The sequence below is a fragment of the Passer domesticus genome, chromosome Z (assembly GCF_036417665.1).
Source record: "Passer domesticus isolate bPasDom1 chromosome Z, bPasDom1.hap1, whole genome shotgun sequence".
In the NCBI taxonomy this organism is placed as follows: domain Eukaryota; kingdom Metazoa; phylum Chordata; class Aves; order Passeriformes; family Passeridae; genus Passer; species Passer domesticus.
The window spans coordinates 56,368,300-56,388,502 of record NC_087512.1 but is presented as its reverse complement, the minus strand read 5'-3'; the positions used below and the strand labels follow the sequence as shown (position 1 = coordinate 56,388,502).

General features: G+C 39.3%; 2 protein-coding genes across 23 annotated transcripts in view; one reads left to right on the top strand and one right to left on the bottom strand.

Annotated features, from left to right (window-relative positions):
• Positions 1-5,037: 5,037 nt before the first annotated feature.
• Positions 5,038-15,466, bottom strand: GIN1 (gypsy retrotransposon integrase 1). Of its 9 annotated transcripts, none has more exons than XM_064404360.1 (10): positions 15,328-15,466; positions 13,211-13,255; positions 12,915-12,989; positions 11,717-11,862; positions 10,630-10,823; positions 9,468-9,773; positions 8,587-8,775; positions 8,324-8,491; positions 7,611-7,899; positions 5,038-5,862 (listed from the first exon to the last, which is right to left on the bottom strand). In XM_064404360.1, the coding sequence occupies exons 4-10, from the start codon at positions 11,853-11,855 to the stop codon at positions 5,609-5,611; spliced, it is 1,539 nt and encodes a 512-aa protein (XP_064260430.1). In that variant the 5' UTR covers positions 11,856-11,862; positions 12,915-12,989; positions 13,211-13,255; positions 15,328-15,466; the 3' UTR covers positions 5,038-5,608. The 9 variants fall into 9 exon arrangements, with proteins under 9 accessions (XP_064260430.1, XP_064260428.1, XP_064260432.1 ...); XM_064404358.1 differs by having other exon boundaries at positions 12,915-12,984; XM_064404362.1 differs by lacking the exon at positions 15,328-15,466 and adding an exon at positions 14,952-15,105.
• Positions 15,204-20,203, top strand: part of PPIP5K2 (diphosphoinositol pentakisphosphate kinase 2) — a 50,108-nt gene continuing 45,108 nt past the window's right edge. For 5 of the 14 annotated variants that reach the window (XM_064404354.1, XM_064404352.1, XM_064404353.1 and 2 more), the window contains exon 1: positions 15,454-15,570. The gene's annotated coding sequence lies outside the window, so the exon portion shown is untranslated. Of the gene's footprint in view, positions 15,342-15,451; positions 15,571-15,688; positions 15,853-20,203 lie in introns of those variants that run through there. The other 9 variants (XM_064404348.1, XM_064404349.1, XM_064404343.1 and 6 more) reach the window with 6 other exon arrangements.

The window sequence follows — 20,203 nt, the reverse complement described above, 5'->3', positions numbered from 1 at the left end:
AGCTTTCTGAATCAGTTCTCATTTTAATAAGCCAGCAGACCATCCTCCATCCTTACAGGTTCTGTATGCTAATATTATTTATTGTATTAAAAGTTCAAATCTGGTTGTTCAGGCTAAACTTTAGAGAGCAGGTTTAAATTAGTTTTCAGTAGTTGCTCCAGATAAAATTATGCTTTAATGAACAACATATAATGGCACATTTTAAGATTTACAAGATATGGTACCACCTTCCATGTGTTGTTGATTGATCATTTCTTAAGCCTTTTTAAGAAGGAAGAATCTTGGCTATTGTAGGGGCTGAATATTTTCATTAAAATTAGGCTGACCAAGTAGCTAAGCACCTTTCTGTAGTATTAAGCATCTCCCTGTTTTAAATAGTGTGACCCATGGAAATTCTTACAGGGTTATGGGAAGGTGGTTGTGATCCACTGGCAAGTGGCATTGGGTAATTTTGGGTACCTTCTGTGAACCTGTGGTAAGTGAGGGCAAACTGGGGCAACTGCAAGGTGCCATGAGGAGGATGCACTGACCTGTAACACACAGGTTGCCACCCACATCAGCTGAAGGTGCCCCAATTAACTGAAATGACAATCCCAATTAAGCATCTGTCCTTGCCACCAAGTATCATTAGGTGTAAATTGATTCCTTGGGAAGCATCTTGATTAAGTAGATTTCTAGTCAAGCAGTACACTGTAGAATTAATGAGGATTTATAGATCATTGTGGTGAATTATAAAAGCTTCTTCCTTACCAAAACTAGATTTATTTAAGTTTTACAGAGTCTTTAGGTCAGTAATGGCTGTCACACTACAGTGGATTAGGATTAAGCATGTGTCATGCTACAGAGAAGGGGCTTGGTGATTTTTAGGTTGCCATTCAAATACACATGTGAAAAATTATTTGAAAGACATTGTATGTATTAGCAGTAAAAGTTGTGGGGACCATCACTGCTGAGCAATTCAAGATCAACCTTATTATTTAATTACTTAATTGCACATTAGGAAATCCTTTAAAATTTTAAAGACTATGTCATATAATTCACAGTTTGTGTGGAATCCTGTATTATCCAGTCAAAAAATGCAAAAACAGAATCAAATACTCAAGTAAATTAAAAATATTTCTATGTAAAACAGATGCTAGTGAACCCTACAGTTTTAGCACCCTGATTTGCCTTTACCTGTTGGGGTTTTTTAATTCTTAAATGTGAAAATATTTTTATTTTTTATTTGAATTATCAAAATTTGTTAGTAGAATTTGCATTGTAACTGCTCCTTAGACTCTTCTCCAGTAATGGGGAAAAAAAATTAGATTTGTCGGTATAGCTAAGTATTACTGGCAGAAGAAAAGAGGGGAGCTGACAGTGTAGAGGAAAATTTAAGATCTATAGTGATAGCTACTTATCCAAGCAAAACCTGCAAACTTCTTGCTGTTTCTAGACATGGTGGCTAAAAAACCTAAAAGAAATTCAGCTGGCATTGTTAGACACGTATTTTGGAGAGATACTGCGTCGTAGTCAATCTGGAGGCTGCGCTAGATTTTTTCTAAATATTACAGGTCATGAAAGCAGTTTATTTTACTGTTTCTTCATCTCCATTCCACTTGTATTTCTTATTAATGGGTTGCATGTGAAGCATGACATCCTGTGAGTAAAGCTCTGTCTGATTTCATTGTATAGCTTTTAGAAAATATACAGATAATGTATGGGCAGTATTCTTGTAGGGCACTGTGCCAAAGTACTGGTTTGAAGATGCAGTAATTTTTTTCTTTTTTCCTAGAAAATAGTCAGTGGTAACAGTTCAGCAAACTAGGGAAATTATTACAGACTATACTTCTTATTCTTCTACGACATATGAGAAACCTAAATTTTCTACACTTTTTAATTAGAATTGAAGAATTTTTTCAGAATGTATTTTTGGCAACCGCCAAAGTGGCTGAAGTTGGTACTAATTCAGGGTTTCAGGGGCAGAACCGTGCCCTGGCCACTGCAATCCTCAGTGCTCTGAGTACCCTCTCCCCTCTGTTATTGCTTCCTTCAGCCATGACACATCCTAAAACAGCTGCTCAAGAGAAAATGGCTTTCAGGAAAAAGGACTGAATTTCACAATTCTGCCATGTTTCCTCGGGTCGGCTCTCGGGTCACACACACTGCCACACATAAGGAAGTGGAGGAATGGTGTTATTCAAGGCACTTGCATGGGAGATCCTGCTCACAGCAACCAAGGTGTAACGAGTACTGAAAGGTGCTTGGAAGGTGTAAAGCTGTACTGAAAATTTACCACAGTTGGTAGCTGTGGTATAAAACCACCTAAAGCACAAGTAAAATATTTTTGTACTCTGGCTCACATGACAGGTCAGTCACGCAGCCTTCACACAATGCGGGTCATGTTGCTCTCAAAAATGTACTCGTGTTCCCGTCATTATTGACAATTCAATGTAAAAATTACAGAAAATTCTGCTGCGAACGTCGTTTCAGAAAGAAGCCCGAGGAAAGGCAGGGCGGGCAGCAGTTCCTGCGAGCCCTAGGCACCCCGTGGGCGGTGGCTCCCGCGGATCCAGGCTGCCACCTTCCGACATACCCTGAACGTCTCCCGCTGGAGACGAACACACGAAAGCTCATACACTAAAAAAATTGCTTGCCGGTATGACACCGTAACTATGCGCTCTACTTTCCTTCCTGGTCTTTATTCTATGGGAGTGGTGGATGATGTTTCTGATTAGGTTAAGACTCAGAATCAATCTGGTGGGGTAGCACAGGTATTATATACTGCATATCACTGAAACGCTGCATAAAACAGAAATAATTTTCTTAAGGGCTTTTCTGTTGGGGCTTTTATACTATGTCTGCCAGCTTTGTGAAGAGTAATGAGTATTTTTTGCAGTTTGTCTGGAATCTGATATGGTGTTATTCTGTACAGAAGGATGAAGTGAGGCATAAGGAAATTAAAGGCATCAATTGCCAAGAATAATCAACTAATTTTAGGTACTGAATTCATAAAATCTGATTTATTCCCTTTTAACCCACTTAACTGGGATATCACTTTACATATTCAAGGCACCAATTCTTGCAACCAGCTACAGCTCTGAATGCTCCAGTTCTGCTTATGAGTTTTGAGATGCCTCTCCAGGACCCAAAAAAGGGCTCACCAATGTGAGTAATAAGTAGTACGTGGTAATACAGAATTATAGAAACTTGTATCCAAGTGATCTGCTCATCATTGCACTAGTAGCCTGTAACAGGGCAGCACTGCACCTAGCAGTGGGAACATGCTATATCCCCTACAATAGTTATTGTTTACTGGCACACCTGCTTCTGTTACCAGTGCAGCAAGGATGCTGCAGGTCCCTTCATCTACACACAAGCTGGAAGGAGAAATGACCAGGGAATGCATCTCTCAGGATTAACTGCTCCAGAATCAAATGCTTTAAAATTCAGTTTACTGTCTGGTTACTTCTGTCTGGAAGAGCCTTCTTCTTCAAAATGAAGCTTCTGGTGTGCCGCTTCTCATTCAAAATTTCTACATAGTTTTGTTACCAAGATATAAACAGCAAGCCAATAGGTCTTCTAATAGGTGCAAAAGAGTATAGTACCCATTTCTTGAAGACACTGCTAAATCTTGCTTCCTTGTGTCAGTTTTGGTCAAACAGTGCTTCTTTTCCATTTTCCAGTATGTCCTTCGTGTCAATAGTTTGAAAATCCTGTATTTTATTTCAATGAATCTCTCCCCTCCACAGAAGGCCACATTTCAGTGCACTGGTAAGTCACTACTTGGTAATACAATAGATCAAAATTACCAGGAAGCCTGAGCAATCAGCAATATCTTAAATGTACACAGTATGTTAAATGCTTCTGTGTTTTCCCCATTACTCTCTCACTGCAGCATTTTCTTTCTTTTCAGTGTAGCTCTAACTCTATAGCACTTGCATTATTCCAGAGCTACCACAGAAAACAGCTCTGCTGTACTGTGCACAATTCAGGAACTGATCATTTGGAGTAAGAAAAAAAATAAGAGAGGCTGGTTCTCTTTTGCAGCTACTAAAGCAGAAATTAGTCTTACAAACAATGCCTTACTCTCCAGTTTTATCCCCAACAGTAATATTTTCTTCAAAAGGATGATATATAAAAATAAATATTTATTCCATGTGTGCATACACACAATGTACTCAGAATAACTCAATGAAGTCTTGGGAGAGAAAAACTGTATCTGTAGACTGCATTTTCAGAAGACACAAAATAGTTTGAGTATTAATTATTTTTCATTTGAAGTTTAAGATAGGATTCTGTCATGGTGCTGAGCTCTTTTCTCACACAGATGCATCCCATGATATTAAAGTCATACTGTACTGTACATGTCTATTTCTGTAGGAGGTAGGAACCTAACCAGCCTTGATAACCACATCTAATTGCCTATAATTAACTGAAAACTTCTAATAAATTGTACTTTCCTCACCTGTGTTATAAGTCACATGACATTCAGGAGCAGAAATGAGAGGGAATACACAAATTCAGAGAGCAAGATAAGCAAATCTTACACAGCATCACCCATAAGTTGCTGAATTCCTCATTTAGTTTTCTTCTAGTTTTCTTCATGTCAATCCCCTACAAAAAAAAACCAACCAACCAAACAAACAAAAAACCCCAAAAAACAAAAAACACCAAAACCAAAACAACAACAAAAATTAACTTCCACTCTCAAGTTTTCTACATGAAAAACTTCCTGTGCTGCTGACTTTGAGAAAGTCTTCTCAGCAGGAAGTCCAGACCAGTAACAGCTACTCAAGGAAATCAGAGAATAAGTTCATACCACTGCTTCACCTTTCATAGCCCACTGTCCATGGAAAATCTCCCAACAGGCACAGGCTCAATGAAAAGGTAACTGTAATGGAGAAAACTGTAATGTTTGTGGAAAAAGCACATATAATATTAAATGCTTCTAAGATTTTTTCACATGCCTGAAATATTAAAACTGCCTACACTAGCAGACTTTTGATGAGCGGGGAACAGCTGAAGCCCTCATTGTTCCATGAACAGAACACTACATGTATTTGATTTTGGCAGTTTTATTGTTTTGTGAGATCTTAAATGGATTAAACTAGAAATTAAAAGTTGTACAAGTCAGATGCTGCAGCTTCCCAGAATGAACAGAGAACTGTTATATAACAGGAAAAGGAAGACATGAGCTTCTCTGTAGTGGAGAGAAAATTTACACCAACTTGCTTAGGTTTAATTCATCTCACAGTGCACATTAGGAATAAGTCATCCAAGGATTAAATGGAAAAGGTTGTTACAGTGAAATGATGCATTGCGTCCTGAGAGGATAACAGTAAGGCATGGCCACATTGCAATTCTACAAAAAAAAATTTGTAATTTAAATGCATGATGAGAATATTTGCTTTCACTCATGCTTTTCCTTAACACCGAGACAAATTAGATACCTGAAGCACTATTAGATTCATAAAGGAGTAAAATGGAATGAGCTAAGGAAGTTGGAGCTATTAATTTTTTTTTTCAGTTTGCCACAGTAGTTCCAAACTGCTTAGCAATGAAATGTGATAGAAGACTATGCTTAAGTATCCTCTGTCTTTGTCTGAAGGGTCCAACAAGGTGAAGGTCATTGCTCTGGCTTTGCAGTATTTGGTTCAATGCAACGATCTTCTCTCAGCTCAGACCCATGTTTATCATCTGCTGATTCTTGGTCTTTGCAGGCTGCAGGTGGAATCTGTACAGCAGATATGATATCTTTTTTGTAGGCATTTATTTCTTTTTCAGCAACCGAGTCTGCTTGGCTTGAATTATTAGATCTTTCAGATAAGCCAATATAGTCATGGTCAAAAACTACTGCACCTTGTAGAATGTAATGGTTGCCTGTAAAAGGAAAGTAGCCATTAGTTCAGATCTCTGAAGCCATACTTGAAATGTTAGTGAGGTGCTAACTTACTTTTCAAAACAGTTTCCAAAAGAGGACAAGAATGTTTGAGTGACAGTAAACTGATTATGTGAATTTCCCAATTTCACTGAGGAACAAATGTTTGTTATCTTGTTACATCCACAAAATAATCTCTGTGATTATCCACATTTAGAGCTTTTCTTAGCTAAGTCAATGATTATCTTGATGTCTATCTTAGTCACCTACTGAACTAATGCTTGAATACAACTACTAGCTTGAATAAATGGACATGTATATTCTTTCATTTTGTACATGCACATGGATAAATGTGGTTTATTCATGCTCTCGCTGGAAAATCTTAGTTCAACACACAACAAGCTTCCTTAAACCATAAAAAGTTTAAAAAGTAAGTAAAGTAGGTAAGTTAAAGAAAAAAAACAACACACCAAAATCTATCCCAGCCAAGACCAAGACTGTCACTTCCTGAAAAAGGGAATTCTATGTTTACACACTGCTTCTGCAGTACTCAGCAGTAAACATATTAGGCTCTAATACTACAAAAACCACTACTTTCAGCTTTTTATACAGTGACACAATTTACTAGAAGTTTGTAATAGCTGTTCATTATCTATATGCTTGATATGCATGTCACTTCCTCCTCATGCATCAGCAATATAATGAGGAACCAGAAGGCACAGACTGATCGTCTAAAAAAAGTAGAGCCCTCGTGACATGCCATAAAATCAGTATCTTAGTTACAAAATCCATAACTGATGACTGATGTAAATATTTCAGCTTGTTACATGAAATTCCAGAATTAGTTTCAGCTTTGCAAATCTCTTAGCTTTAAGAGGTGATGGAAGAAATTACCATCTCAATGTAGTTTATCTATTTACAAGAACCAAAGTTTGACCACATGTGCCACTAGTGTGGGAATTGTTCTCCTCTTCAAGAACTCTGAAGTATAAAACAGCTTGTTCTGTGAAAGAAATCTTCTGTATACCAAGTATTTAATTTTTTATTGAAAAGGCCTCTGGTGACTCAAAGACAGCATGAGCAGAAAAGAAACACTGTTTGATTTGCGAAAGGGCATGCTGACTATGTAAGATGAAGAGCGGAAGTTGGTTATCCAAATCTTTGGAAATTTCTAGCAATCCTACCACAGAGCATGACAATTCTCTTTACTCCTGTAAGAGAAACGCTGACTTTAATAGGACAATTTAAAATAAACTATTCCAAAATAAGTTCCCTGATGTAGTCTTTCTATTTAAGGTTTTAGAAGACACTCCAATGTTGTAAAGAAAAAAAAAGTTTCTGTTGCACTAGCAAAATTAATGTGAATCCTGCCTACACCAAAAGAGTCAGAAAATGCTCCTTGAATATACGTCAACCTGCTTATATTTCTAGCATGTTCTTATACCAGCACAAATCGATCCAAGCCAGTGATTAGAAGCAACTTTAATAGTGGCTATTTTTAAAAAGGCTTTGAGCGTTATTCATGATCTCTGTTCCATGCTCTGCATAGTCTGATATCGCTCACACTCACTATTCTCCTTACTTAGCTATTACACTATTGTACGTGCTAATATAATTCCCACTGGTTAGTGAATGACACTTTTTCATTCTAATAACCTAACACCAAAACAGAGAAGTTAAAAAACCAAAACAAAAAACCCAAGTCTTTTTACATACACAAAAATATAAACTTAAAAACAATTATATACACCTTTTTCACTGGACCCTCTTACATATGGCTTGAGGTGCGACATCTTGATGGGTCTTTTCAGCCTGGATCCTGTGGAATCTCTTAATATTGCACAGCCATTTTCTGTGATGTAATCTATGATACAAGGACCAATCCATTCCGACTGGAAACGACCATCTTTCCACCAGTTTTTTCTTTGCCTGAGGACTTCATGACCAACTTTAAGTTGAAGGGTATTTAGTTGTTTTGACTTCCTTTTAACTGTGATTTTGGTTATGATTTTTTGTTCATCTGAAGTTTTTTTATCTGCCTATGGAAAGATAAACGTGAATTACTTTTTTTTTTTTATCCCAAAAGTAACAATGCAATTTTGTAGCATTGAGCAACAGCATGACATTGAGTGGTTTTAGATGTGTGTGGTTCGTAATTATGTGGGACTGAAGTGTTGAAGAAATTGCTTTTATCTTCATAAATCACTACTCCATAGGCAACAGTTTTCAACTTCTCTATTCTGCCCTCTAAGTCAAACATAGTAAACTTCTGACAACAGGTCTCTTTTAAGGTTACTCCCTCCAAATACATGTGTTACACTGAAATTAAGGGATCACAGGGGAAGAAAAACAAACTAAAAACCACTACATTATTTTAAAAGTTTAGTTTTACTTTATGCCTCAGACTTTTTCATCTTTATCTTCAGCCTTCTTACTAGTAAAATTTAAATACATAACATTTACCTGGCAATCTGAGGTTTTGTCTTCTTCCAGTGCTTGACTGAGTTTTTTAGTTGCTTCAAATATTTTGGCAAAACTACTGTATTCTCCTTCCACACATATATTCATGGTCTCAACAACACGTGGGTTACGGTTGAACATTTGGAAATATGGGGTGTTTTGATCTGGCTCCTATTTATATGGGGACCAAAAGCAAGTAAATTTAGCACACAGCTTTGCCAACATTTTGGAGGACTTCAGTCAAAAGAAGAAGAATCTTCACATACCAAATTTGTCAAATTGAAAGCATAGGCTATAGCAGACAAATGTTCATCCCAATCATTTGGATGGTCTATGCAATACTTGTTAAGGAAAGTTTTGATTGTCTTGGACATTCTTTCATTTACATCATGTGTCTGAGGATAAGACAATACAATTTGCTTCATTCCAAACAATGCAAACAGTTCTTCATTTATCTTCAAAATAAGAAGAACACAATCAGTGAACATTTCTCCTATTCTGTATCCCATTTCAAGTAAAAAACCTCAGATTTTTACCCCTTTGGTTGATATGATGGTGACTGGGAGAAATCTTGCATACATATTGGCACATAACACACCAGGACTGTGAATGAGCACTAAACCATTAAGTAGGGCTTAGTGATTGATGGTTCCTAACCACATTTTTGCTACTTAACTCGATCTATCATTATGTCCATGTCACAATCTGATGCCTTCATTGTTTCTTAGAGGAACAGAGTATGGTTAAGTCCTTCATAATCACTAGAAGGCAACTTCCAAAATTCCCTTAGCTATTGCTATACTGGGCAATATGGATGAATGACATACATCAGAATGCAGTGTACAAATTTATGCCAATTCAAATGAGTGACAAAACCTGCATTATGATTGCCAGGAAATAATTTTACTTTGCTCTTTTTACAAAGAATAAAGTCCTAGGAAACATTGCATAGCATTACAATTGCAAATAATTGGTTTGACATTTTTTTGAATTGTACAAATGTCTTTACTTTTTCAATTAAAGAAAAAAAATACTGAAGTCTTTCTGAAAAAAAATTTCTAAAATTCAAATCTAAGGGAAAATGTATTTTTCTTGAGGGGAAAAATCAACAACAAAAAAGCAATTAACCAGCCATGTAAATAATTACCTGATAAACAAGCTCCTTCCCCTGATCAATAGGCATCTTTTGAGGTGGCCCATATATGAAAAACACATTTATGATTGCTTTAGCAATTTCAGCTGCTGAAGTGTCATGCAGTGGTAAGATAACAGTCCATCTTGTAAACAAATCTGTCATAATTATGATGTACTTGTGACTTCTGTTGGTAACATTGAAAGGTCCCATTAGCTGTATAGTGACTGATGTCCATGGGTCCTCTGCTTTGATAGGGTGTATTTTGGGCACTCTGGTGGTTATGTTCTTTGCCACCTGGCAATGCTGGCAAGCATGCACCTAGAGAGGGAAGGTGTTACCAATGAAAAGTGACAGTGAGGTGATGACAACATCAGAATCACACATCTCAACTATTTCTCTGTAAATCAGCAAACCAGGCAATGCAAAATAAATTTATCACTTTTCTTACCATTTTTTATCCTTAGATTTTTCAGAAATAGCATAAAACCAAAATAAAACCAAACAATACTGAAGGCCAGAAGAGGGACATATAAAAGAACTCAAAGCTGAATTCTCTCCATTCTGAAAGCACTGTGCTCTTTCGAGTCCACAGTGCAAAGTTTAAAATCCATTACTATCTGTAAATAATAAAGGAAGTAGGAAGCAACTGGGAGTGAAAGGAAGCCCTAATCATTCCCCTTTTGGCTCATCTCTATATGCTGTGGCTGAAAAACACTGGAAGTATACATTATCTTCCATGCAAAACAACATAATCTATGGGACAGAGCATCTCTGTCCAATCTAAATTGAAAGGAATGACTCTTTTTCATTTAATGTAACAGTTGCCCATGAACTCAAAGTATTCACATGATGCAGTAAGCCGACAGGAACAGTAATTTGGCCTTAAACTATTTACATAGTTTCTTGAACTATCAAATTCTGCTAGGGGTTCCTACCTCTGTATCTTTGAGTGGAGGAGAAGGTGGTGTGCAAGCCAGTAGTAAAAGAGTAAAAAGTAGTATAAAAGTAAAACGAAACACTGTGCCAAGATGACAAGTGTGATTGCAAGTTTACGTTCCCTCCTTGTGAAACAGCCTGGGTATTTGCTGTACCAAAGTTCATAGGATTACCAAACATTTGTAACAGACTACATAAAGTATCCTGTAGCTGAAAGTATCCTGTAGAGAAGCCATACCCACTGCTTGACATCATTTGTTACAGAGGTCCAGTAGTAATTAGACTCCACTAAAGTCAGTGTCCTTGATATACCATGATGAGTGCCAGCAGCATTTTTGTGGCATTTCTCAAGGACCTTTTTCTTCTCTTCATCTGCAACAATTACCAGGCGCATTTGTTTTCTGTCTTTTCCAACATAGAACAACTTGTTTTCTGAAAAAAGTACCAGCAAATTATAAGCAAGTGCTTTGTCTTCTGTTTAGTTTACTAAACTACTGATCATGACTCAGAATAGATTTTATTGCAATAAGTTCACTTTTGTAATCATAGCTTTTTGTTTACAAACATTTCAATTATGTCCTCCAAAGACCCATTAGTTCAGCCATGCTTATTATTTGGACACAATGAATACAAGTGCAAGTCAGAATGCAAACAGCATTCCCACAAGAAATCTGACTGAAACCCAGACTAACACTGGGGTTGGAAAGGGGAGATAGTGTTGAAACTGTTGTTTGTGAAGCTGTTGGGTGCCTGCCAGCAACCCTGACACTGATAGTCAAAGACTTAACTCCTCCCTGCCTTCTCTCTACACAACACTAGCAGTTTTAGAGGGATCGAGACAGTACAGCAGACTACAATGGCTCATAAAGGCTCATGTATCTCCCAGGGCTGCAATAAAGTCGGGAAGAGCCTGCAGGCTCTCAGGTGACTGATGGCAAAATTGATGTCCTTGTACTTCCGCCAGCTATCCCCCAGACTGGATGGAACATTCCTTGTCTTTTGCTGCAGATCTATTTCCTTTTCTGTAATCCTTTCAATTATGGACTGCAGTGACTACAGATTTCTACAGTATAAAAAAAAATATAAAATGAGGTTTGGCTTTTATATAGATAAATAAAACTGTCCTGTACTGGACTAAAGCAGACTGAGCTTCTATTTCTACAAACATCCTGTTATATATTAACCAGAGATTTGCAGAGCATTTTTCTCATGGAGAATGCTTATTAAAATCACAGAATGCTGCAAAGCGAGATCTCATTTTTTTCATATTAGCAAATCTTTACCTTAATATCTATTTTTAGCATAACTTGAGAGAAAAGTTTTACCCTTGAAAACAAATTTTTTGGCAGCTCTCCTGATTCCACTTCTTTCACTTGATAATGTTGTGGGATGATATTCCCCTGTTCGCTTGTAGTATGCAATCTGCTTCAGGTGAAGCCCACCATTTTTTCCATTACGAACCATTGCCAATCTGAACAAAATGGACAGAATTTATTAGATAAATTGTCAGAGAAGCACATTGTCAAGTTTTTACTGATTTCTTTGTAGCTCAGAAGCATCCTGGTCACGTAGCCCCTAAGAAGAGGTTACACCATCCACTATATACGTTAGCATTTAGCAACAAGGAGCGCTGCTTGAAACACTAATTTTGTCCTAAGCAGAGCTGGTTTTCTCAAACTATATTTTAAAATTTCCACACAATGGAAGCTTCTACTAAACTCATTGAACAGGGAAAGGAAATAGTATCAGAGAGAAAGAAATTGTTCTTCTCATTCTTGGATACCTCTTAAATTCAGTTGTGCTTGAGACAGTCCAAAGATCCAACCTAGCTGAGAAAAATCTACACAGGCAAATAGGAAAAAAAAAAAAACTTCCCAGAGAGAAACTAATGGAAATGTATTTTTTCACTAATTAATCAATTAGATTTTGAAATTGCAAACCAGACTCTGCATAAGAGGTAACAATTCATTCCTTGACACAAGCTGACTTCCCTGATAACATTAATAAGCAATGTCATTAGTAAAATGGGCCACTGATACTGAACCTGTTTGGGTTTAGAAAATAGCACCAAAATAATTATGTAATAATGAAAATTTAAATATTCACAGACAGGATTATTGATGCAGCCTCTAAATCATTTGAGTGGTTTGCTTTTTTTCCAAATCTTTTCCAGCAGCATAGACGAAGCAGCAATTTAATCATGCTCTCACTAATGTCTGCAGGAGCAGGATCTGCCTGGGGTCTGCCATATCATAATTTTATAGTGAATACTGGTTATCCACAGCATTAAGTAAATTTATTTCTTATCCTGCCACTGTTCCAGTGCCAGACTGTGACATTATGTACCTGCTAAAAAGAGTAATTAGTTTGTCTGCCATATGTGCTCAGTGGCTTATAATTATGAGGAAGTGACAGTATCCAGTCACTCTGGAATGCACATCATCTCATTATGTGATGATGTTATTTGAAAACAAAATGTGTAGGACAAGACATCTATTTTTCAATTTATAGATTCTGACTTACCTTTACTATGCTGGTGGTGGGAAGGAGGTAAAGACCTCTTAAGGGTGATTATGTCTGCTTTCATTTCATCCTTTCCTCCAAGAAAATAAAATGCTGTATGTTATTTTTGGAACCTGCACCCTGAGCTAAGCACTGCTGTTAGCAATGGCAAATGCATGACAGGAACTTCCCATTCAAAATGTGACAAGACTTTTGCCTCACTGAATACTTCATTTTATGCACCCTAGAGCTGGTTTTCAAAACAAGCCATGTCTCTTGTCATACAGCATTAATGTTTTAAAGCAAAATTTTCATACCTGGAAGAACTAACACAGATGTACTTCCCAACACCACGATCTCACCTGTGAAGAAAGATGGAAGTTTCAGAACAGGGAAGGAGAGGAGCCAGAACACAGGACTGTTCTGACACAGCAGTTTCCTGTAAGTTTATATCCCACACATGCTAACCAACCACTGAGCTGGTAAATTGGATAACTAACAGCAGAAAAGGAGGTGAGGTTGCCATGAAATAAATTCATGCTTCTCTGTTGTTGAAAAGAAGTCAATTAACCAGTATTTCTGTCAGTAAAAGAACATTGGTAAAGGGCAATTAAAATATCCCATCTGCCAGGGGCACACATTCAAGTTTTACTCAGGGGCTTTCTCAAGGCCAGTCCTGCACTTTCAAAACTGGCCCAGTATGACCTGTCACTTAACCACAGGGATGATGGATTCTTTTGGCTTGACACAGACTTTTACACATGGGAAGAAAAGATCTTACAGAACAATCTTTATTCTTCCAGTACTTTTGAAACTTGCCTGAAACAGCAAATACTCTCTATGGTGACCAAAATTGTCCATTTCAATAAAATGAGGTTTTAATTCATTTTAATTCACAGCAACAAAATACTTCTAAGCAGGACCATAGCATACACTTCTGCTAAGCGGACATGCTATCCACATTTCAGCAATGGCAGTTTCTGTTATAAGCATTTTGAAGAGCTTAGGTAAACCAATGAAGAAAGAATGTGCTATGTAGCACCCACATATATTAATTTAGAAGGATCCTGATCCAGAAAACTGCTAAATACTTAAGTCTGCTGGATTGCTGCCTAATATGAGCTTCCTTCCTGGATATTTAATTTCTTGTGCCCCTACTAATCTTTTCCCCCATTACCTAATTTACTTTGTTTGGCCTACTCCTAAAAAATGCCAAATAAAAGAGTCCTGAAAAGAACAATTCATAAAATCTTCTGTTTTTCTTATTTATTCAGATAATTCATATGCCATGTCTCAATACTCATAATGCATCTGGTAGTCTAAAAATCGAAGACATAAAATCAGCTATGCATTTTTAGTACCTTAGAAGCTCAAAAAGTATACACTAGAAAGTTTTTTAGCAAGGAGAATGAAACTTCCATATAACCAGTGGTCTTTTAGCTTTAATGGTTTAGCCAAAACAGTCACACCTGCTAAAACAAAGCGATTTCATCCTTTAATGCACATTTTCTCCTACAGACAAACACAATCCTCACTGCAAAACTATTCTTTTGGTCCAGCTTTTGGCCAATTCCTCTACTTCTGACTCCTGCTCATACAAGAAACAGGAATTGCCTGTGGAGCCCTGAAACACGGTCACTGCATGCTTTGGGATGGACTTTAAAGATTATCAACTTCCAAACTGCTGCCAGGTTCAGGCAGCACTTCCTAGGCAGCACAACCTTCCACTAGATGAGATTCCTCAGAGCCCCAAACCCACTTGGGTTCGAACACTTCCAGGAATAGGACTGACACAGATTTTCTGGACAACCTGTTCTAGTGCCTCACCATCCTCTCAGTAAAGATTTTTTTTTTCCTAATATCCGGTCTAAACTTGCTCTCTTTCTTTGAATGCATCCCCCCCCTTGTCATATCATGTATGTTATGTTCAAGTATATGTTCATGTAAGAAGTCCCCCTCCTGTTCCTGGTACAGGCTGTCTCCCGTACACAGCTTCAAAACACCGCTTTTCTAACCCAGGTGCTTTCAAAAATGTGTAAATCAGACTGACAGACTTGCCTACACTCCTTCCTGGTTTTGCAAGTGGACAGAGGGCTGGGGAGGGCGCCTATGAGGCTGAGTGGGTAGGCACGCGAAGTCGCGTCTCGCCGTCCGCGGTAGCGTCAGCCACCATCCAGAATTCCACTAATTTCTCTCGGGAAGGTGCCTCCGCATCCTCCCTCCCGCCTACAGCACTACACATCCCAGCGTGCAGCGCGCCCGCGCAGGGTATGCCGGGAACGGCGGTGGTGAGTGACTGTCCGCTGGGCCTCGCACCCCGCGCATGCACGAGGCGACGCCAACGCGAACTTTTTGCTTCCCGCCACCGCCCCCGCGCCGCTCTCTCGGCCCGGTGGGCACACCCATGAACATCCGGCGTGTCCCGGGCACACACCTGCTCCGGCAGAGGTACCGGCAAGGCCCGTCGCGGGGGGCCACAGTTTTCTGGTCAGACCAACCACAGCCACGGCCCCAGCGGCGCCCCGAGACTTTTGTGGCGCCCCCGGAAGTGGCGGGAGGGAGGGGAGGGGCCAGGACAGCGGCGGCGCCGCCTCCTAGGGGGATTGCGGGCCCGCCGCGGGCAGGTGTGGTGGCCGTTCCTTCCTTTCTTCCCGTTCCCGGCCCGGCCGGAAGGCAGGTGGGCAGCGCGGTGGCTGAGGCGAGCGGGAGTTCCCGTGAGAAGCGGTGTCGCAGTGGGCGGGCAGCGCAGGAGGTGCGGCCGGCGCCGGCCTCGCACTGGAGCGCGCGGTGGGCAGAGCCCCGCGCGTTCCGCCGCCTATTCCTCGGGCACGCCCGAGGCTGCTGCGTCGGGCACGGCCCATGTGCACGGTCAGCGCTTTGTCTCTGGGTTGTTCTCTCGGACAGAAGCAGCGGCGGTGCGGGTGTGTGAGGTTGCAGTGTTCGGTGCTGTCAGTGTCAGGTGAAGCGTTTTGGTACAGATGAACACGGGTTGAAAGGTGTTGTGTGCCTAAACGGGGATGGAGCTCTGTGTTTGGAGCACTCTATTAGCATCCCAAAAACTTACGATAAATTCAGTATAAAAAAAGCTGGAGCAAGGGAGAAGGCTGTCTGTAATCAAAATGGGGGGTGAGGGGGCGGGGCGGGAAGCATCAGAAGAAGCCGCAAAGTTGAGAATTAAGTGTCAGGAGCAGAGATGAGAGAGGCGTAAAGACTGCATGTCGTCTGTTACCTTTATTTTTGTTTTCGTGGTGTTTTCCAGAACGTGGGAACTTTATAGAATATTGGTTAGTTTGAAAATGCTGGGGGTTTGTCACTTCTGTTGTTTTCCTGTAGTTAGTCGCAAGCAGGAAGACTGGGGGATAGCTGTATCATAAGCACAGGGAAATAAGTAGTTTTCTTTCTCATACTAGCTACTTCTGCTACTGGTGTACCTTTACAGCTGTTTGTAACAGTGTTTCTGCATTGTGGTATCACTCTTTTAGGTGCTGTTTCCCTCTGTCTGTTTAGCCTGTATCTTTCCAACTTTTCTGCAACCCTTATGTATTATCTTTGTGCTCAAAGTAACAAGCCAAGGCGGTTGTTTTTTTCCTTGGAGTATCAAAGTTCTTATTGAATCAATCTTTGTCTTGGTGAACAAGGTTTGATTCAATCAGTAACAAAACTATTCTTGCAATGTAAAACTTTTTGTGGTATATGGTCATGTAATATGTCTCTTGTAGTTCAATATGTGAGAAATTCAAATTTCTATACTTACTGGCTTGTTTTGGTTGTCTTATTCTTTCTTTTGAAGAAAGTTTCACCCTTCTAGCAGTTGTGATTAGAACAGATCAAGCCTCCAGAGGCTGAGCCAAATGAACTTGGGTACAGGATTTTTTTTATTGATTTTTTTTTTTTTTGCAAATCCTCTCATCTCTACAAAGTTGAATTCAAGTTCTTTGTGAGAATCTGGAGAAGCTGTTTTGACATCTCTGAGTGGGATTTTTAAAATTTTGGAAGCCAGCCTTCCTGAAACATTCAAACTTGTCTCAAATATAAATTACTTTATGTGATATGTTTGACAGAATTTAATTTAGAAAGGAACTTGAAGGTTAATGAATGTGAAGGTTGTCTATTCTGTGGCTATGCAGGAGATAGTTAAAACACATGCCAGATACCAGTTTGTGTAGTTTGCCAGTTTTAAAATAACACTGCCTTTCTGTGTGGAAGATAAGAGAATGATATTTACTAGATGCGTTTTTCTAGACTTCTAAGGCTTTTTTAACACTTCTGTGTTAAAAATGTATTGATTTCTTTTGCGGTTTCAACTGGAGAGTTGAAATATGCCTGTGATACTGCAATATTTGAAGATAAAACTCAGAGTTTACTTGTGCTGAAAAATTACTCTTCTGCTGGTGAGCTGTTAGGGAAAAATAAGTTCTGCAAGCAAAGAACTTAGTCAGGAAAAGACCCATTGAAGTTATTTCACTTTAGGTTTGGTAATTAAAAATTGCTGAAAATACTTTGCCTAACTAACTACATAATTACTGGGAGAAAAGGCAGACATGGGGAAATCAGCCAGGTAGTTACGGTTTTTACTGTTTGAAAACTGGAATAGTTGTGCTTTGAGACTAGAAATCTTATTTTTGAACAAACGAGAAGGCTTGTATTTCCTTGCTGCAAAGCCTCTTAACAGGCTCCTGGCTTACATGGCTGTTCTCAGTTTTCTGTCACTAAGATACTGTTATACAGAGGATCAGACTGAATATTACTTTTGGTACAAACATCCAGTACTCTTGGAAAATAATAAGGGTCCCTGGAAAAAGACTTAGGCAACTGAAGCTTGTTAGCCAGCCTACCTATACAGAGTTTTGAGCAATGTTAGATATTCTTGAGCAGAGTTGTTTCCAGTAGGAAATGCCAATAATGTGGGTATTTCTAGATTCCTGATGCATAAGAACGGGTGCTTGAAAGTTTCTCATTGGTAGGATTTGGCAGACTAAGGACATGTCTTCTGCTTGGAATACTCAATCTGCAATGCTGATTCCCTGTCCTGTAAAAAGCAATCCAGAGGCCACCTTAACAACACCAAAAAAAAAACCCAACAGCACAACAAACAAACAAAACATAGAAACCCACTTAATGGTGAAGAGAGAAAGTGAAAGGTTTATAGTAGCCTAGTGGTTAGAACAGTTGAATGGAACAGGACAAATATTATCTCTGTGCTCTCCTGTATCAGAGGTTTCAACTCCCTGTTTTCTGTTAATCAGAAGTGTGTCCTAACCACCAAGCTGAAAAGTGTGTAGGTAAAAACATCTGCATGTGGACATTACTGCTGAAGATGGAGTATGAGTAACAGTGCATAGTTTTTTCCCCCAGAAAACACCTTCATTGGCCACCAGGTATTTACTAAGCAGAATCATGAAGCAGATCCTCCTGGGGCACTTGGAAGATAAGAAGGTGATGGATGACAGCCAATGTGATTTCACTAAAGCAAATTTGACAAATTTAGTGGCCTTCTATGAGCACCTTCCAGTAAGTAAAAGGAGGCTGACTACAAGAAGACTGGAGAGGGACTATTTAAAAAGGTCTGTAGTGATAGGACCAGGGGGAATTACTTTCAGGATGAGGAATGAGATTTAGATTAAATATTTTGAAATTCTTTGCTGAGTGGGTGGTGAGGTACTGGCACAGGTTATTCAGAGAAGTGGATGCCCCATCCCTGGATTTCTTCAAGGCCAGGTTGGATCAAGCTTGGAGCAGTTTGGTCTAGTGGAAAGCTCCCTGCCCGTAGGGAGCTTTGGGGTTTGGAACCAAGTGATCTTTGGGGATCCTTCGAACCAAAACCATTCTATGATGCTTTAATATACAATGACACATTTTTTACATAACTTCTCTAATATATTCATTTATTCATCCATAAAAAACACTTGAGCGCTTAATATGATCCCCAAAGTAAAAGAGGGCTCCATCCTGGAACAGCAGTCCTGTCCATGTGTCTGCTCCATGGGCCACAGCTCCTGCAAGGTGCTCCAGCACAGACTGTCTGTGGGCTACATCTACCACCTCCAATGTGGGGTTTGCTATGGCCTGCAGGTAGATCTCTCCTGCACTGTGGACCTCCACAGGCCAACAGGGGCACAGCCTGCTTTACAGTGGTCTGTGGGGGAATTTCAAGTGCCTGGAGCACTTCCTACGTGTCCTTTCTGAATGACTTTGGGGTCTGCAGTGTTGTTTCTCTCAGTTATTGTCACCCCTCTCAGCTGTTGTGCAGTGTTCTTCACCCTTTCCTAATTACATTATAGCAGAGGCATCACCAGCATGGCCAAGTGGCTCAACTTTTGGCAGCAGCAGGTCCATCTTGGGGCTGACTGGAACTGGCTCTGTCTGACATGGGGACAGCTTCTGGTGTCTTTCGCAGAAACCACCCCTGCAGGCCACTCACCACCAGAACTTTACCAGGGAATCCCAGTGCAGGCACTCACCTGGCGAGGAAGACTCCTTTTATTCTTAAGAAGGTTTTTTTCAGGTTTTGGTACAGTGAAACTGGAAGGTGGATAGTCTCTTTTGACATGGCAGTTGCTGTAATTTTTCTGGTTGAGTAGCGTATAAACTGGTATATAGTAATGTTTCTCGAGCATTGCAAAAAGTATCTGCAGTGCTCCCACAGACAGAAAGAATTTAACATGTTTACAGTTGTCATTTGCATAGATTTTTTTTCATGTGGCAGTCTGACAGCTGTGATTGGCTTGTAGGCAGTATCAGTGTCTGGCTAAAAGCAACAAATAAAGGCTACTTTTCATCTTTTCTTGAGATTCTTGTAATGATTAGGGAATATATTAGCATATTGTGAAATCTAGAGCTCAGTGTTTGTTTGATGCAAGATTGGAGCAGGTGACTTAGTTCTTTAAAGCTGTGTGATGTAGTCTTTATAATTCTCTTTTTTTCTTTGTTACCTTTTTTTAGCCTATTTCTTGTCTATTATTTTGCATATCAGTGAAGTTTCCTGCAGTAATGTTACTGAGAAGAGCTGAGTTACTGAAGGTGATGATAAACTTCGCAAGGCTATTGAAGTTAGTATTTGCTCGAGAGAGACAGAGGTTTTTCTCAGCTTCATATACTGTACTTGGACCTTATAAATTCCAGTACTTATTTGAATCCCTTATATCCCCTTGAATTTTCGTGATTATTGTTTGATTATTTATTGTTTGATTTGTTTCTTTGTGGGTTTTTCTTTGTTGGGGTTTGGTTTTTTGGTCTGTTTAGGTTTTGTTATGTGTAAAAATTATCAGGCAGTAACTATAACATTCTTTGTGTTTAAGAGATACTGGGAT